Below are 15,781 nucleotides of genomic sequence, written 5' to 3' on the forward strand. Positions count from 1 at the left end.
CAGATTGATGACAGAACGAAGCCACAACGCAATCTAGTTGCGAGTTATGTCAACCGTGCGATTAGGGTTACACGATATGAACAGACGGTCACGCCCTTGTCTACGTTCATTCGAAGCCTTAAGATAATACTTAAGGGCCCTAACCGGACACAGCGCTCTGTCCTCAGTATCAGCAGGATGTAAGATTTCTTTGAGTGATCTTACAGTGAAATCTCTCTCCGTTTGCCCGACTCTCTGATTCTTGGCGACGAAGCCCATGAGCAGGCCCAGGCGGACCGCTCCTTCGTCACCCCTATCGAATCGTACCTTGGCGACATCGAGTGCATGAATTTCGGATACACGTGCCGCCGTGGCAAAGGAGAGGAGAAATGCTGTTTTCCAAGTCACATGCCGGAACGAAGCACTATGCAAGGGTTCATACGGAGCTTCCGTAAGTGATTGCAACACTAGGGAAAGATCCCAGGCCGGTGCCCGAAGGCGGCCCTTCTTAAGATCGTGCTGTTTGAAACCCTTGATAATACCCCGTATCACCGGCTCTTTGGAGAGACTGGTACCCATAGCAACGTCCCGTACCGTAGCAACGGACGAGACATAGTTGGCAATGGAACCCCCGGAGAGTTTCCGGGTCTCTCGCAAGTGAGACATGAAACGAGCAATATCCTGCACAGATACCTTATCTGGCGAATGAATGTGATGTTTACAACACCACTTCGTGAAAATAACCCAACGTGCATTATACACCTTCTGGGTAGAATCACGATGCATACTAACGTATGCCCGAGACGCCCGGCGAGAAAAAACTTTACTCCTCAGACGCTCGGTGACAACATCCACGCGTGCAGATTGAACTGCCCTGCGTTTGGATGAAGCTGACGGGTGTGAGGGTGGATCAAGAGATCCGGTCTCACAGGCAGTGGAAGTGGCGACTGCGTGACCTGGGTCAGCAAGTCGGGGTACCACGATCTGTTCGGCCACATGGGCGCGATCAGTAACATTCGACAGCGAACTCCTCGGAGCCGGCTTAGAATGTGTGGTATCAACGCTGTCGGCGGGTAAGCATAAGCGACCAAGCCCGTCCAGTCTAACGCGAGAGCATCGTGATCGATGGCCCTCGGGTCCGGGACTGGTGATACAAACAACGGGAGTTGATTGTTGAACCGCGTTGCGAACAGGTCGACCATCGGACGACCCAAACGTTCGCACAGCCACTGAAACACTACTGGGTTCAGCATCCACTCTGTGGGGCTCGGATCCTGAGGCCTCGATAGAGCATCGGCCAGTACGTTCCGCACACCTGGGATGTGACGGGCGCGTATCTGGCACGGGACACTGTCCACCAGAGCGTAAAACTCGAACGTGAGATCGAGTAGCGAGTGACTGTGGGTTCCCCCCAGTTTGTTCACATAGGACACTACCGTCGTGTTGTCGGTCGCCAGCATGAGCCGGGCGTCGACGAGACGATGCTTCCAGTGATTGACTGCGTTGATCACTGCCTTGAACTCGAGACAAGTGATGTGAAGACCTAGTTCGTCTACGCACCACAGCCCCGAGCTCACCTCCCCCTTTAGATGGGCGCCCCAGCCCACTAGGGAGGCGTCTGTATACAGGGTCAACGTGGCCCGGTAGGGCCGCATAGAGACTCCTGATAAGACAATGTAAGGGACCGTCCACCACTCCAGATGCGGTCGGAGCCGATCCGGGAGGGCGACGGTCGCACTGTTCACCTCCGTTGCTAACAACTGGATTAAAAACCGTTGCAGCGGGCGGAGTTGGAGACGACCCCGTGCGGTGCAGTCCTGGGCTGATACAAGTAGCCCTAACAGCTGTGACCAAAAGTGAACAGTCTGTTGCACCGCTAAGACTTTGGCAATCATCGCCTGAATTTTGTGCCACCGGTCTGGGGGGACAAAGAGGCGATGGGACACCGTGTTGAACCGACCTCCGATGAACAGCAAGTTCTGAGAAGGGGTTAACTCGCTCTTGGGGAGATTGATAATCCACCCAAATTGCTCCAAGAGCCGACGTGCGAAATCGAGATGGCGTGACAGGGTGTCCGTCATTCGATTTGCTACTAGCGAGTCGTCCAGGTACGCGAAGTACCGGACACCCCTCCTGTGGAGGAACCCCACTATGGGGGTGGTTAACCGGGTGAACAGCCAGGGAGCGGACGTGTGAATCATTCTGAGTTCGGCACTGTCCTACTTGGGAACGAGAAATATCCTGGAGTAAAACCCCGGTGTTATTTCTGGTAGAGCTAACTCCCGTACTGCCCCTTCTCCACCAACCTGCCGATGGCATCGGCGAGGATGGGAAGATCGGTTTCCGAATCGAAACCTGCCAACGGGGCAACGGTGAGCGGCGGATTCGCTTTGAGATCAAGCCGATAGCCGTACCGAATCGTGTTGACCACCCACGGGTCGTCGAACACTTGTTCCCAATTCTCCCAGTAAGTCTGGAGTCTGGCTCCCACTGGGGAAGGAGAGGGGGCCCTGACAGGTTGCGGCAGGCGCAACTGTCCAGGGCCAAGTGACTCGGGTTCGCCTAAGGGCCAACCGAAGTTGGCGCTGTCGGCATACGAACCCCTCCAATGAGAGTCACCTGGAGGGGCCCTTGCCGTCTGTCGACGACTTGGGCTTCCCCAGTTCCCCGTCTTCCCGCGAAAGGGCAGCTGATTGCCCATACCGGAGCCCTCAGGGCGGGGCTACTTCCCAGAGGAAGAAGAACCCGACCCCTTAGACCTACATGCCGCAGCAGCCTGGGGCGCGCTCCGGTTAGGAGCGGCACCCAGGCGCCTATGCAGGGACCCAACAAGAGCAAATGTGTGCCGAGAGTCCTCGGCAACGTACTCCAGGGAAGCATTTAAACTGAGCAGGCAGTTGTAAATGCGCTGGTCACGGTCCGTGGGAGAACCTTCGACCAGACGGGCCGCTGCAGCCAAGTAAGTGTCTCCGTGAGACATGGAATGCCGAGCGAGGGCGTCCAGCTGGTGCAAAGTAGCTTGCGTTACCGTAGCAGCCGGTGGGGCACGGACACCCAACCGCTCAACATGGGCCTCCGCGGTAGGACCAGCCTCGGGAAAGGCAAGGTCATGTACCGGGAATAAACCCTTTCTCCACGACGTCGGAGGCAACGGGAGACCCCGACCGGAGGCCGCCGCGAAGGCGTTCTCCAAGGAAGGCTTGAAACCGCGCAGCAGGGTCGATGCGGGGAAAGCCGTGTCGGAAGACTCATCGTGTACCTCGGCGGAACCCACAGTCGTGGATTCCCCGCGGTACCGGCCGGGGCATGTCCTCAAAGAAGTCATAAACCATGGCCACGCGGTCCTAAACCGATAGCGGGAGCAACGGTTCGGGGGAAGGACCGGTGACCACGGGAGCCGCCGCCGTACCGGTGGACCCCGCGTCCGACCCCGCGGCCACCGAAGTGGCCGGGGACGGAACAGCCAGCGGCCTATCCTGAGATAAGGCCGCCAGCTTGGAGTCCACAAGTTATGCAAGTAATGCAGCGACGGAATCCCCGGACAGCACACGGGCCGCCAAGAGATCCGCCGCTTTACCGGTGGACCCCGTGTCCGACCCCGCGGCCACCGAAGAGGCCGGGGACGGAACAGCCAGCGGCCTATCTTGCGATAAGGCCGCCAGCTTGGAGTCCACAAGTTTCGACAACAATGCGGCGACGGAATCCCCAGACAGCCCGAGGGCCGCAAGGGGATCCGCCGCAGCCGAGGAGGTGGTACCCGCACGGGGACCCCGACCGGACGAACCGGCCACCACAGGGGTGGAGACGGACTGTACGTACAGCCGGTACCGCTCAAACTCCGCAGGCCCCAGACCTTCGCACAGGATGCACCGGGTGTCCCCGCAAGGAACCCTGCACCGCGGGCAACGATCGTGGGGATCCCGGGACGACAAAAACTTTCTGCACACCCCACAACTCCGAGGAGCAGGGGTAGAGGGGGTGGATACTGGGGACATATCCATGTCAGACATTGATTGTTTGCTATAAACAAAGAACAAAACATGGTTTCAACGCACGCACCACAATGATTCACAAACGAACATTTTCACAAGAAAATAAACGAGCAATGTGAACATATAACATACACATATAACTTTTATTAAAGAAATAAGTTATGTTAACCCCCAAAACATACAAGAACAGGGAAAACGTAAAACACAACGTGCATACGCGAACCCCGCAAGTATATAGAAAAAAGGGCGGGAAAAATTTTCCGTTTGGCAGGAAAATTATAACCAAGCGTAGCTACCACAACGACCCATAAAAGCACAGTTTATTAGAGAATAAACTATAATAAATATCACCAAATCTTCAAGGAACGCTTCAGCAGGAGAAAACACGTCTTGCTAAGCAGACGAAGGAGACAAGAGTGAAGGGTGTCACATGGCAGCTAGGTGGCTACGCACGTGCTGCATGAGGTAATTGAGATCTCTGTGGTAGATTTCGCTATAGCAGCAGTTGTGGGAGACAACAGCCTCGGTATAACAGTGGTAACGTATTACTTAATGTAATAAACTAGACAAATAGTGAGCAGGGCTCACTAACACCTTCAACTTTGACTCCAACATATTTCTAAGTTCAAAACAGGAAAAAAAGAAATATTTTCTCAGAAAATCCACTTATCGAAATCAATTATACGCCCAATAAGAATAAATGAAGAAGTTCTGACATTAAAGGTGGCACAAATGTCTCTGATAGGTATAAAAAGTGTTCACCAATTTTGAAACAAAGTTAGAGATTGAACAAATAAAATATCCTTGGAATGATGGATGAACAGTATTCCTTGGTGTAACTATATAACCCCACCCTATTCGGTCAGGGTATAAAAACGTATTGGCAAGCAGACTCAGAAGGTATAGACAAAGTCTGTTACGGCAAACTTGGATTGTTCTTTCCAGCCAACACTAGCTGTGACCCTCACCTTGACATCAGTCTGTCCAGCTGTCAAGGTCACCTTCCTCGCCTTGTGCCACAGACCAGGTCTGAAACGTAGCATCAGTCAAAGTGTGATACAAGAACATGTTGTCCAACAACAAATGTAGGGGACAAAGTACTGACCTCCAGAAAACTGACCACTCTCAAACTTCCCGAAAATATTAAACACACAGTATTATCAGCCATATTTGTGTTTTCAGATCTTAATTGTATAAGGAGCAAAAATGTCTTATGCAAGCCTTTGGTCCCCGTCAGTGAGAGAGCATGGTTTTTATGCCGCTTTTAGCAATATTCGGGGAACACCAGAAATGGGCTTCACACATTAACCCATGTCGGGAACCGAACCCGGGTCTTTGGCATGATTAGCGAACACTTTTACCACTAGGCTACCCGACCGCCCCAGTCCCCGTAAGTAGTCGGAAACTGGTTTTGGTTGGTTGGTTTTGTTGTTTAACGCCGCACTCAGCAATATTCCAGCTACATGACAGCGGTCTGTAAATAATCGAGTCTGGACCAGACAATCCAGTGATTAATATCATGAGCATCGATCCACGCAATTGGGATCGATGACATGCATCAACCAAGTCAGCGAGCCTGACCACCCGATCCCGTTAGTCGCCTTTTACGACAAGCATAGTCACCTTTTACGGCAAGCATGGGTTGCTGAAGACCTATTCTACCCCGGAATCTTCACGGGTCCAGATAAATCCCTGGGGAAGCTATAGTATATTACCTGTTCTTGAGCTCCACCACAGCCTGGACTGAGCGGTTGTTGTAGTAGATGTTCAGACTTCTAACCTGCACAAAACCAAATAGACGAGTGGAAACTATTCTAAATTTATCCATATTTGGTGGAGTTGAAATATTGATCAATTAGTTCCAAATGTTTATGAGTGACGATGAAACTATCAAATTTGGTTCAGTACATGGGAAATTCGGTCAATATATGTTGAAGTTATCCAGAAGTCCCAGTAACACCAGCAACACAAACACCACTCACCATCTTCGTCCGCTTCAGGTCACTGATGCGGAGCGATATCTTGGAGATGTTGTGACTGCCAACCAGTTTCACAATCTGCGTGGTTGTCGTGAACTTGGAATCCACTTTGATAGCAGACAGCTTCAGACTCTGCAAGACCAATTTGACTTTGATTAAAGTATAACTTTGGTATTTGAGTGACAATCATGAGATTATTACCTATTATGCCATGGCATGCCCACATACCCTGGGGACCTATTCTGCCCTGGTATCCCCAAAGGGCGACAAGCATGGGATACAGAGGACCTATTCTACCCTGGTATCCCCGCAGGGTGACAAGCATGGGATACAGAGGACCTATTCTACCCTGGCATCCCCACAGGGCGACAAGCAAGGGATACTGAGGACCTATTCTGCCCTGGTATCCCCGAAGGGTGAAAAGCATGGGATACAGAGGACCTATTCTACCCTGGCATCCCCGCAGGGTGACAAGCATGGGATACTGAGGACCTATTCTACCCTGGCATCCCCAGAGGGTGACAAGCATGGGATACTGAGGACCTATTCTACCCTGGCATCCCCGCAGGGTGACAAGCATGGGATACTGAGGACCTATTCTACCTTGGCATCCCCACAGGGCGACAAGCATGGGATACTGGGGACATTCAAATTTGGGACAAGAAATACAACGTATTGACAACAAAATTATTGGGCAGTATAGACTACACATCCGAATTCCACGTGATAATGTGTTGTGAACCAGTCAGACTGCAGCACACACATCCATTCCGGTTATGATATAGAATTCTTCCATACTAACAGCACCCATCTGGTTCTATAATAACACAGTGAGGAAGACTATTTCCTCCACTTCTACAGGCAGCTACTCACAGCATAGGGGACCTCTGGGTTGTTGCAGACTAGGCACGGGTCACTCTCCAGGTAGTAGCCATCGAAGTCCACCAGCCCCTGCAGCATGCTGCACACACAACAACAAGCTGTTTACAAGCCTTAGAGACACACATAATAGCAAATAATGTCAAGTGACCAGTTTAATTTCTGACTTATGCGTATATCGCTTTGTGGACCAAAATTGACGGATTTCGACCAAACACTGACGATGCGATGATGGTAGGCTAGACTCAACTGACAGCTTTACAGTGGAAACTGTTAAATAGCCAAGTTAGTAAAACCAACATCCCGATAGGTTGAAATTGTATTACCAGTAGATCAATGTGTCGTTGAATTGCTGATAAATTGTATATATATATCTATATATCATGTATATATGTTATGAAAATGACACTTGAGTTTATTCTTTTATTCATGCATGAACATCCAGCACCTCAGACATGAGGTGGGCGTTGCCAAATGCAAATGTCCGATTGGCCGAAATATATTTCCGGATCCCTGGGCTCTACAGATCAACCAGTCACTTTCTAACCATTTTGAAAAAAGAAAAAGATGTACAGGGTAGTAATTATAATAAAAATCTATCATAAAATTTAGTAACATTGAAGTTAAGGCTATGTTTGTCCACTTCACCAAATCATGCAAAATGGTAAATATCATTCATCTTCCTAAGTGAGTATTTGAAAGTGCATTAACAGACACACTGCTACTGCTGGACTTGTCTGACAGCCCTGAACTTACTTGTAGATGGTTGCGTTGGGGTGGTTGGCCAACACCTGGTTCTGTTCCCGAAGCACGGACACAGCCTTCTCCAGGTACTCCCCAACCTGGAACACAGTCATCCTGTTACACCTCACATACATCAGGAATGATTGAGTGAGTTGGGCTAAAACAACTGTCAGCAGTAGATGTTTGATGGCAATGCTGCAGACAGTAATATTCGAGCTAAACTATGATGGCCTGTAAATAATTGTGTCTTGACCAGACAAGCCAGTGATTGATGTAATGAGCAATGCCCCTGCTCTCGGATTACAATGATATGCAATGAATCAAGTGACATATCCTCATGCATAAGTGATCTCTCACGTGCAGACTACCATGGACCTAGTCTAACTTGGAATTATATCCAGGATTGTTCTAGTTATATTTGTTTGTTTGTTGTTTAATGCCGCACTCAGCAATATTCCAGATGTATGACGGCTGTCCGTAATTAATCAAGTCTGGACCAGACAATCCAGTTATTGAAATCATGAGCATCGATCTACGCAGTTGGGATATGATGACATGCATCAACCAAGTCAGCAAGCCTGACCACCCGATCAAGTTCGTCACCTCTTACGACAAGCATAGTCACCTTTTACGGCAGGCATGGGTTGCTGAAGACATATTCTACCCCGGATCTTCATGGGTCTTTAGCTATATGATGTCAGCTTGAGTGGAAAGCCAAATATGACGCACGTCTAAGAGACCAAAAAGCACAGATATGGTAGTGACAGTGTTTAATTCGGACAAATCTGGGATTTTAAAACCCACCCCTGATCAAGCACAGCTAAGGAACACAACTCTGCAGAGCAAATGTGGCACTTAGACCACAAGACCTCCAACCTCCAACCAAATTCATTTAGGGAAAGCCTGAAAATCACATAGATGAAGTACTGCAGTCTTCTTACCCTCTTGTCGGGGATGTCCGGCGTCTTGAGCACAAAGTAGCCGAGGAGGTCGACAAACTGAGCAGCCTTCCTGCCGTAGATGGGCAGCTTTGTCCACAGTTCCCACATGATGTTCAGGATCGTCTCCTGTTCCTCGGACGTCGTATTCCTGAAAAGTGAGTGAGTGAGTGAATGAGTGTTTGTTTGTTTGTATTTTTTGTTTATTTGCTGTTTAACGCTGCACTCAGCAATATTCCAGCTAAATGACGGTGGTCTGTAAATAATTGAGTCTGGACCAGACAATCCAGTGATTTACATCATGAGCATCGATCCACGCAATTGGGATATGATGACATGCATCAACCAAGTCAGAGAGCCTGACCACCCGATCCCGTTAGTTGCCTCTTACGACAAGCATAGCCGCCTCTCACGGCAAGCATGAGTTGCTGGAGATCTATTCTACCCGGATCTTCACGGGAGTGAATGAGTGAACACAATCTACCAATGCAATAAACCTCTATTCCACATAGTTGCATTTTATGACAAGCATAGGTTACTGGAGAACCCAGAATCCCCACAAGATGGATATGACATGGACACTACCTTCTGTCAATTTTGTTTTCATGCAAGAATCCACGCCGTCAAGGTAGGATGACACGCAGATCACAGACCATGCTCGGAACTTACAACATTAATTCCCTCGGAACTGATAACCTATAATTTATTGTTACCTGTAAGTATTTCTTTAATTACCTGTAAATCTGTAGCACGAGACTGTGGGCCAACCATCTGTTGCCACTGGAGTTCGACTCCAGGAGGAATGTCCTGATGAATTTGATGAAGAGCCCTTTGTCAAGCACCCGGTTCAGCAGCTTCACAAGGGTGATGCACAGAGTCTCATCAAACTTCTGACTCTCCTCACAGTCTGCAGGGAGAGCAAAAACAGTGTCAGAGTGAGTGAGTGGGTGAGTGAGTGAGTGAGTGAGTGAGTGAGTGAGTGAGTGAGTGAGTGAGTGAGAGGGTGGGTGGGTGAGTGAGTGAGAGGGTGGGTGAGTGAGTGAGTGAGTGAGTGAGTGAGTGAGTGAGTGAGAGGGTGGGTGAGTGAGTGAGTGAGTGAGTGAGTGAGTGAGTAAGTGAGTGAGTGAGTGAGAGTGTTTGAGTGAGCGAGCGAGCGAGTGAGCAAGTGGGTAGAGTTTCACTAAATATTTAAGCTTCATGTGGGAAGCCTAAAGTGACACAGGTTGTAAGTATCTGTATATACATAGCTTCTGTAACTTATGTATCTAATTGAAATATTGAAAGAGAATGACACAAATGTGTCTCGTAAGTGAATGTTTATATTCCTGCCATATGACAACAGCTCATCAATTATAGGGTCAATCTGAACTCATTTCATCTGGGTCATTGACATTATCAACCATGGCAAATACCCCATCCTCATTTTGCTCTCATTCCCAATATGGGATACTGGCGACCTATGTGCCCGGAAATTCCAAAACTTTCTAAGGGTTAAAGAAATGTCACATTACTGTCACCTTCTTCAGTCTTGTTTTTGTTCTTGTCCTTCTTCTGTTTGACGGGTGACGTTGTGGAACTACTGGAGGAGCTGGCGGCGTTCTGGGCCGGGGAGGGCTTCACACCACACAGCGCAGACTGCAGCAGCTGCAGCAAGGTGGGAGCCACACCCTCATCCAGGGAGATGCTTGCCTTTACCAAGAAGGGGAGGGTGTCTGAAGAACAATACAAGTGTCAAACATATTCTCAGAGATGGTCATTAGGAACTATACAGAACAAAAAATGTTCAGGATCATGCATATTTTGGGGGGCATTTTTATGAAAGTGTGTGTCTCCACTACAAAAAATATGCTTTATACTTTTTTCTTTTTTGTAGCTGGAGACCTATATATGCTCTTTGTTTGTTTGTTGTTTAACATCTCACTCAGCAATATTCCAGCTATATGACGGCGGTATGTAAATAATTAGGCCTGACAATCCAGTGATTGACATCATGAGCATCGATCTACACTATTGGGATACGATGACATGCATCAACCAAGTCAGCGAGTCTGACCACCTGATCCTGTTAGTCACCTCTTACGACAAGCATGGTTGCCTTTTACGGCAAGCATGGGTAGCTGGAGATCTATTCTCCCCAGATCTTCACGGGAGTGATTGAGTGAACACAATCTACCAATGCAATAAGCCTCTATTCCACATAGTTGCATTTTATGACAAGCATAGGTTACCGGAGAACCCAGCAAAGACCTATTGCTGAAGACCTATTCAAACCCGGCTTTTCACAGGTTCCAATGTAAGCCGTTAAGTTGATTTAATTTCTTATGATGCAAAGTTCCCATGATAATATGTCATCAAAGTAGTTTATTACTATGTTCAGATTAACAGCGAGAGAATGTTGTTAAATGCTGCAGACTAGTTGTTGTTGTTGTTGTTGTTTAACACCGCACTCAGCAATATTCCAGCTATATGACGGCAGACCACCCGATCCGGTGAGTCGCCTCTTACGACAAGGATAGTAGCCTTTTACGACAAGCATGGGTTGCTGAAGACCTATTCTACCCGAATCTTCACAGGTCTCGTTATATATCAAAGCAGACTAGTTGTATCATGTCGCCTGAATATCATCAGACCAAAAAAACCAGTGGTGGATACTATGAGCAACATCAGATCAGGGTGCAACGACAAGCAAGCAACCCAGTCACTGAGCCGGACCAATAGATTATCTGAGTCACCTCTTACAACAAGACAATGCTTTGAATCAACCCAGTCACTGAGCCGGACCAATAGATTATCTGAGTCACCTCTTACAAGACAATGCTTTGAATCAACCCAGTCACTGAGCCGGACCAATAGATTATCTGAGTCACCTCTTACAACAAGACAATGCTTTGAATCAACCCAGTCACTGAGCCGGACCAATAGATTATCTAAGTCACCTCTTACAACAAGACAATGCTTTGAATTAATCCAGTCACTGAGCCGGACCAATAGATTATCTAAGTCACCTCTTACAACAAGACAATGCTTTGAATCAACCCAGTCCCTGAGCCGGACCAATAGATTATCTAAGTCACCTCTTACAACAAGACAATGCTTTGAATCAACCCAGTCACTGAGCCAGACCAATAGATTTATCTAAGTCACCTCTTACAACAAGACAATGCTTTGAATCAACCCAGTCCCTGAGCCTGACCAATAGATTTATCTAAGTCACCTCTTAGATTATCTGAGTCACCTCTTACAACAAGACAATGCTTTGAATCAACCCAGTCACTGAGCCGGACCAATAGATTATCTGAGTCACCTCTTACAACAAGACAATGCTTTGAATCAACCCAGTCACTGAGCCGGACCAATAGATTATCTGAGTCACCTCTTACAACAAGACAATGCTTTGAATCAACCAAGTCACTGAGCCAGACCAATAGATTATCTGAGTCACCTCTTACAACAAGACAATGCTTTGAATCAACCAAGTCACTGAGCCGGACCAATAGATTATTTGAGTCACCTCTTACAACAAGACAATGCTTTGAATCAACCCAGTCACTGAGCCGGACCAATAGATTATCTGAGTCACCTCTTACAACAAGACAATGCTTTGAATAAACCCAGTCACTGAGCCGGACCAATAGATTATCTGAGTCACCTCTTACAACAAGACAATGCTTTGAATCAACTCAGTCACTGAGCCGGACCAATAGATTATCTGAGTCACCTCTTACAACAAGACAATGCTTTGAATCAACCCAGTCACTGAGCCGGACCAATAGATTATCTGAGTCACCTCTTACAACAAGACAATGCTTTGAATCAACCCAGTCACTGAGCCGGACCAATAGATTATCTGAGTCACCTCTTACAACAAGACAATGCTTTGAATAAACCCAGTCACTGAGCCGGACCAATAGATTATCTGAGTCACCTCTTACAACAAGACAATGCTTTGAATCAACTCAGTCACTGAGCCGGACCAATAGATTATCTGAGTCACCTCTTACAACAAGACAATGCTTTGAATCAACTCAGTCACTGAGCCGGACCAATAGATTATCTGAGTCACCTCTTACAACAAGACAATGCTTTGAATCAACCCAGTCACTGAGCCGGACCAATAGATTATCTGAGTCACCTCTTACAACAAGACAATGCTTTGAATCAACCCAGTCACTGAGCCGGACCAATAGATTATCTGAGTCACCTCTTACAACAAGACAATGCTTTGAATCAACTCAGTCACTGAGCCGGACCAATAGATTATCTGAGTCACCTCTTACAACAAGACAATGCTTTGAATCAACCCAGTCACTGAGCCGGACCAATAGATTATCTAAGTCACCTCTTACAACAAGACAATGCTTTGAATCAACTCAGTCACTGAGCCGGACCAATAGATTATCTGAGTCACCTCTTACAACAAGACAATGCTTTGAATCAACTCAGTCACTGAGCCGGACCAATAGATTATCTGAGTCACCTCTTACAACAAGACAATGCTTTGAATAAACCCAGTCACTGAGCCGGACCAATAGATTATCTGAGTCACCTCTTACAACAAGACAATGCTTTGAATCAACCCAGTCACTGAGCCGGACCAATACATTATCAGAGTCACCTCTTACAACAAGACAATGCTTTGAATCAACTCAGTCACTGAGCCGGACCAATAGATTATCTGAGTCACCTCTTACAACAAGACAATGCTTTGAATCAACTCAGTCACTGAGCCGGACCAATAGATTATCTGAGTCACCTCTTACAACAAGACAATGCTTTGAATAAACCCAGTCACTGAGCCGGACCAATAGATTATCTGAGTCACCTCTTACAACAAGACAATGCTTTGAATCAACCCAGTCACTGAGCCGGACCAATACATTATCAGAGTCACCTCTAGCCTATGTCCCTACAGTTTCACAGCACAGAGACCTTCATGCATGCCCTCACCTTGTGCCTGCTCACAATAAGTCTGCCAGTTGCAGGGACGAGATGAGGCGATTTCGTACACCACTTTCAGATGTTCAATCTGAAATAAAACAAGTTATTGAGTGATATTGAACAAATGGAAGTGTATGTCGCATGGCAAAAAATGATTCAAACCCATGCTAAGCAGCGTAATGTTGGGGAGACTCTACCATGGTAAGCAGTGTAATGTAGGGGGAACTCTACCATGGTAAGCAGTGTTATGTAGGGTAGACTCTACCATGGTAAGAAGTGTTATGTAGGGGAGACTCTACCATGGTAAGCAGTGTTATGTCGGGGGAGACTCTACCATGGTAAGCAGTGTTATGTAGAGGAGACTCTACCATGGTAAGCAGTGTTATGTAGGGGAGACTCTACCATGGTAAGCAGTGTTATGTAGGGGAGACTCTACCATGGTAAGCAGTGTTATGTAGGGGAGATTCTACCATGGTAAGCAGTGTTATGTAGGGTAGACTCTACCATGGTAAGCAGTGTTATGTAGGGGAGACTCTACCATGGTAAGCAGTGTTATGTAGGGGAGATTCTACCATGGTAAGCAGTGTTATGTAGGGTAGACTCTACCATGGTAAGCAGTGTTATGTAGGGGAGACTCTACCATGGTAAGCAGTGTATCGTAGGGGAGACTCTACCATGGTAAGCAGTGTTATGTAGGGGAGACTCTACCATGGTAAGCAGTGTATCGTAGGGGAGGATGACGCCATGGGGGATGATGTCGGCTCCGACGTCCAGTCCACCCTTCTCACAGATGTCGACCACAGACTGGAGGTTGCTCTCGATGGCGTGCATGTCACGCAGCTGTCGGTATTTCTCCTTTGATCCACAAATGAACAGCAGCAGCTAGAAAGAGGGAGATTCAGTCAGGTTTCCACCGAGCATACAAGAACAGGGGGCCATCAGGACTCACTGCAAGTCTGTTTCATAGAGCATAACTGAGCCTACAAGTCATAACAAAGAATATTATCAAGAACATCGTTGCACTGTAGATGACTGGCCACAATTCCTCCATTGAGGAAATGTGCAAATATACCTAGATATACATATCCACCTGTCTTGTTCAGTCACTTCAGTCTCCAATTTCCAAATTGTTTCAGTCTATGAGTCTGAACGGCCTGTTTCTCAGATATAAGTCACTTTTTTTTAAGCTTAGCTAGCACACAGAAATATATTAATTTGACCAGGGCCTTAGACTAAGTTATGCTTCACCTGTACATATACAGAAAACTATGGTTATAACAAACTCAAAGGGACCACCATAGTTCATTATAAGCATATACACAGGATATAAACAGCAAATGTCCACGACAAAAAACAACAGTACATTATATCCATCAGTTCATTATAAGCGTGTTCGGTATCAATGTAGTTTACTGTAGTATGATAAAATGCAAGGCTGATGAACAGCCTGAACAAACATGGCAACATGTCAGGGTTAGAAACTAACAGTTTTTGTCCACTAGTCCTTATAATGATAACATATAGCAAAACCCTTAAAATGGGCCAATTTCTACTAGTCCTTAGGATACCTTTACTATTGGGCAGTTTGATAAGGACTACAGGACTAGTGCCAATTTCTAAAGCTGCATGTTCAGATAACTTTTTGAGGACTTTCAAAATAATTTTTGTTCCTACCTAGAAAAAAACCCTTGTAAACTAAGAAATGAACACAAAGTATGACCTGACATTGTCAGTACCCAAAGCCTCCTGTTTCCCTTGTCTGGAAAAGTAGGGGCCCTAGATGATCTATATTCTAAATAAATACAAAACCTTTATGCTACAAATACCTCTGCATGTTATTAATATGTCAGCTTACCTTCCTCACTTGTCTCTTCACAAATGGCGTCTGTTGTGTCATCAGATACTGAAACAGTCCATGGCATAATGCTATCAGACTTATAATCAGACGTTTGACGATTCACTGATACATCAAATTTTGATTCGACTAAATTTGTTTTGTATGTCATGGCTATTTGTTTAAAAACTTTCAGTTTAAAATAAGAAAAACAAGGAGAAAAGAAACAAAAAGCTTTTGATATGAGTTTTATAATGAAAGTGTTTGATCTCAACAGTTTTTCTTCATGCAGTTTATCTATTTTCATGTAATTTAATTCAGATATTAATAGGTTTGGACAATTCATGCTCTTTTCAAGGCCCTTTATCAATTTTCATGGCTTTTCAGGGCAGAATCTAAATGCAAAGACTCTTCAAGAAAGAATTCAAAATTTTCCCAAACCTGTTTGTACCTGCTTAACATAGGACTAATGACATCTGAAGATCTAAGACCTAGGTG

The 15,781-nt window shown here is 46.6% G+C and overlaps 1 protein-coding gene across 2 annotated transcripts in view; it reads right to left on the minus strand.

Annotated features, from left to right (window-relative positions):
* The window catches only part of LOC124118239 (E3 ubiquitin-protein ligase UBR4-like), a 162,616-nt gene that overhangs the window by 65,651 nt on the left and 81,184 nt on the right, over positions 1 to 15,781 (minus strand). For both annotated transcript variants that reach the window (XM_048389192.1, XM_048389193.1), the window contains 11 exons: positions 15,305 to 15,352; positions 14,158 to 14,331; positions 13,459 to 13,537; positions 10,029 to 10,223; positions 9,247 to 9,418; positions 8,515 to 8,662; positions 7,586 to 7,671; positions 6,824 to 6,911; positions 5,954 to 6,082; positions 5,687 to 5,751; positions 4,940 to 5,000 (listed from right to left, as the gene is read on the minus strand). In XM_048389192.1, coding sequence (XP_048245149.1) covers positions 4,940 to 5,000; positions 5,687 to 5,751; positions 5,954 to 6,082; positions 6,824 to 6,911; positions 7,586 to 7,671; positions 8,515 to 8,662; positions 9,247 to 9,418; positions 10,029 to 10,223; positions 13,459 to 13,537; positions 14,158 to 14,331; positions 15,305 to 15,352 — 1,245 coding nt within the window. The remainder of the gene's footprint in view (positions 1 to 4,939; positions 5,001 to 5,686; positions 5,752 to 5,953; positions 6,083 to 6,823; positions 6,912 to 7,585; positions 7,672 to 8,514; positions 8,663 to 9,246; positions 9,419 to 10,028; positions 10,224 to 13,458; positions 13,538 to 14,157; positions 14,332 to 15,304; positions 15,353 to 15,781) is intronic.

The sequence above is a fragment of the Haliotis rufescens genome, unplaced genomic scaffold (assembly GCF_023055435.1).
Source record: "Haliotis rufescens isolate VD_foot unplaced genomic scaffold, xgHalRufe1.0.p SCAF_8, whole genome shotgun sequence".
Taxonomy (NCBI): Eukaryota; Metazoa; Mollusca; class Gastropoda; order Lepetellida; family Haliotidae; genus Haliotis; species Haliotis rufescens.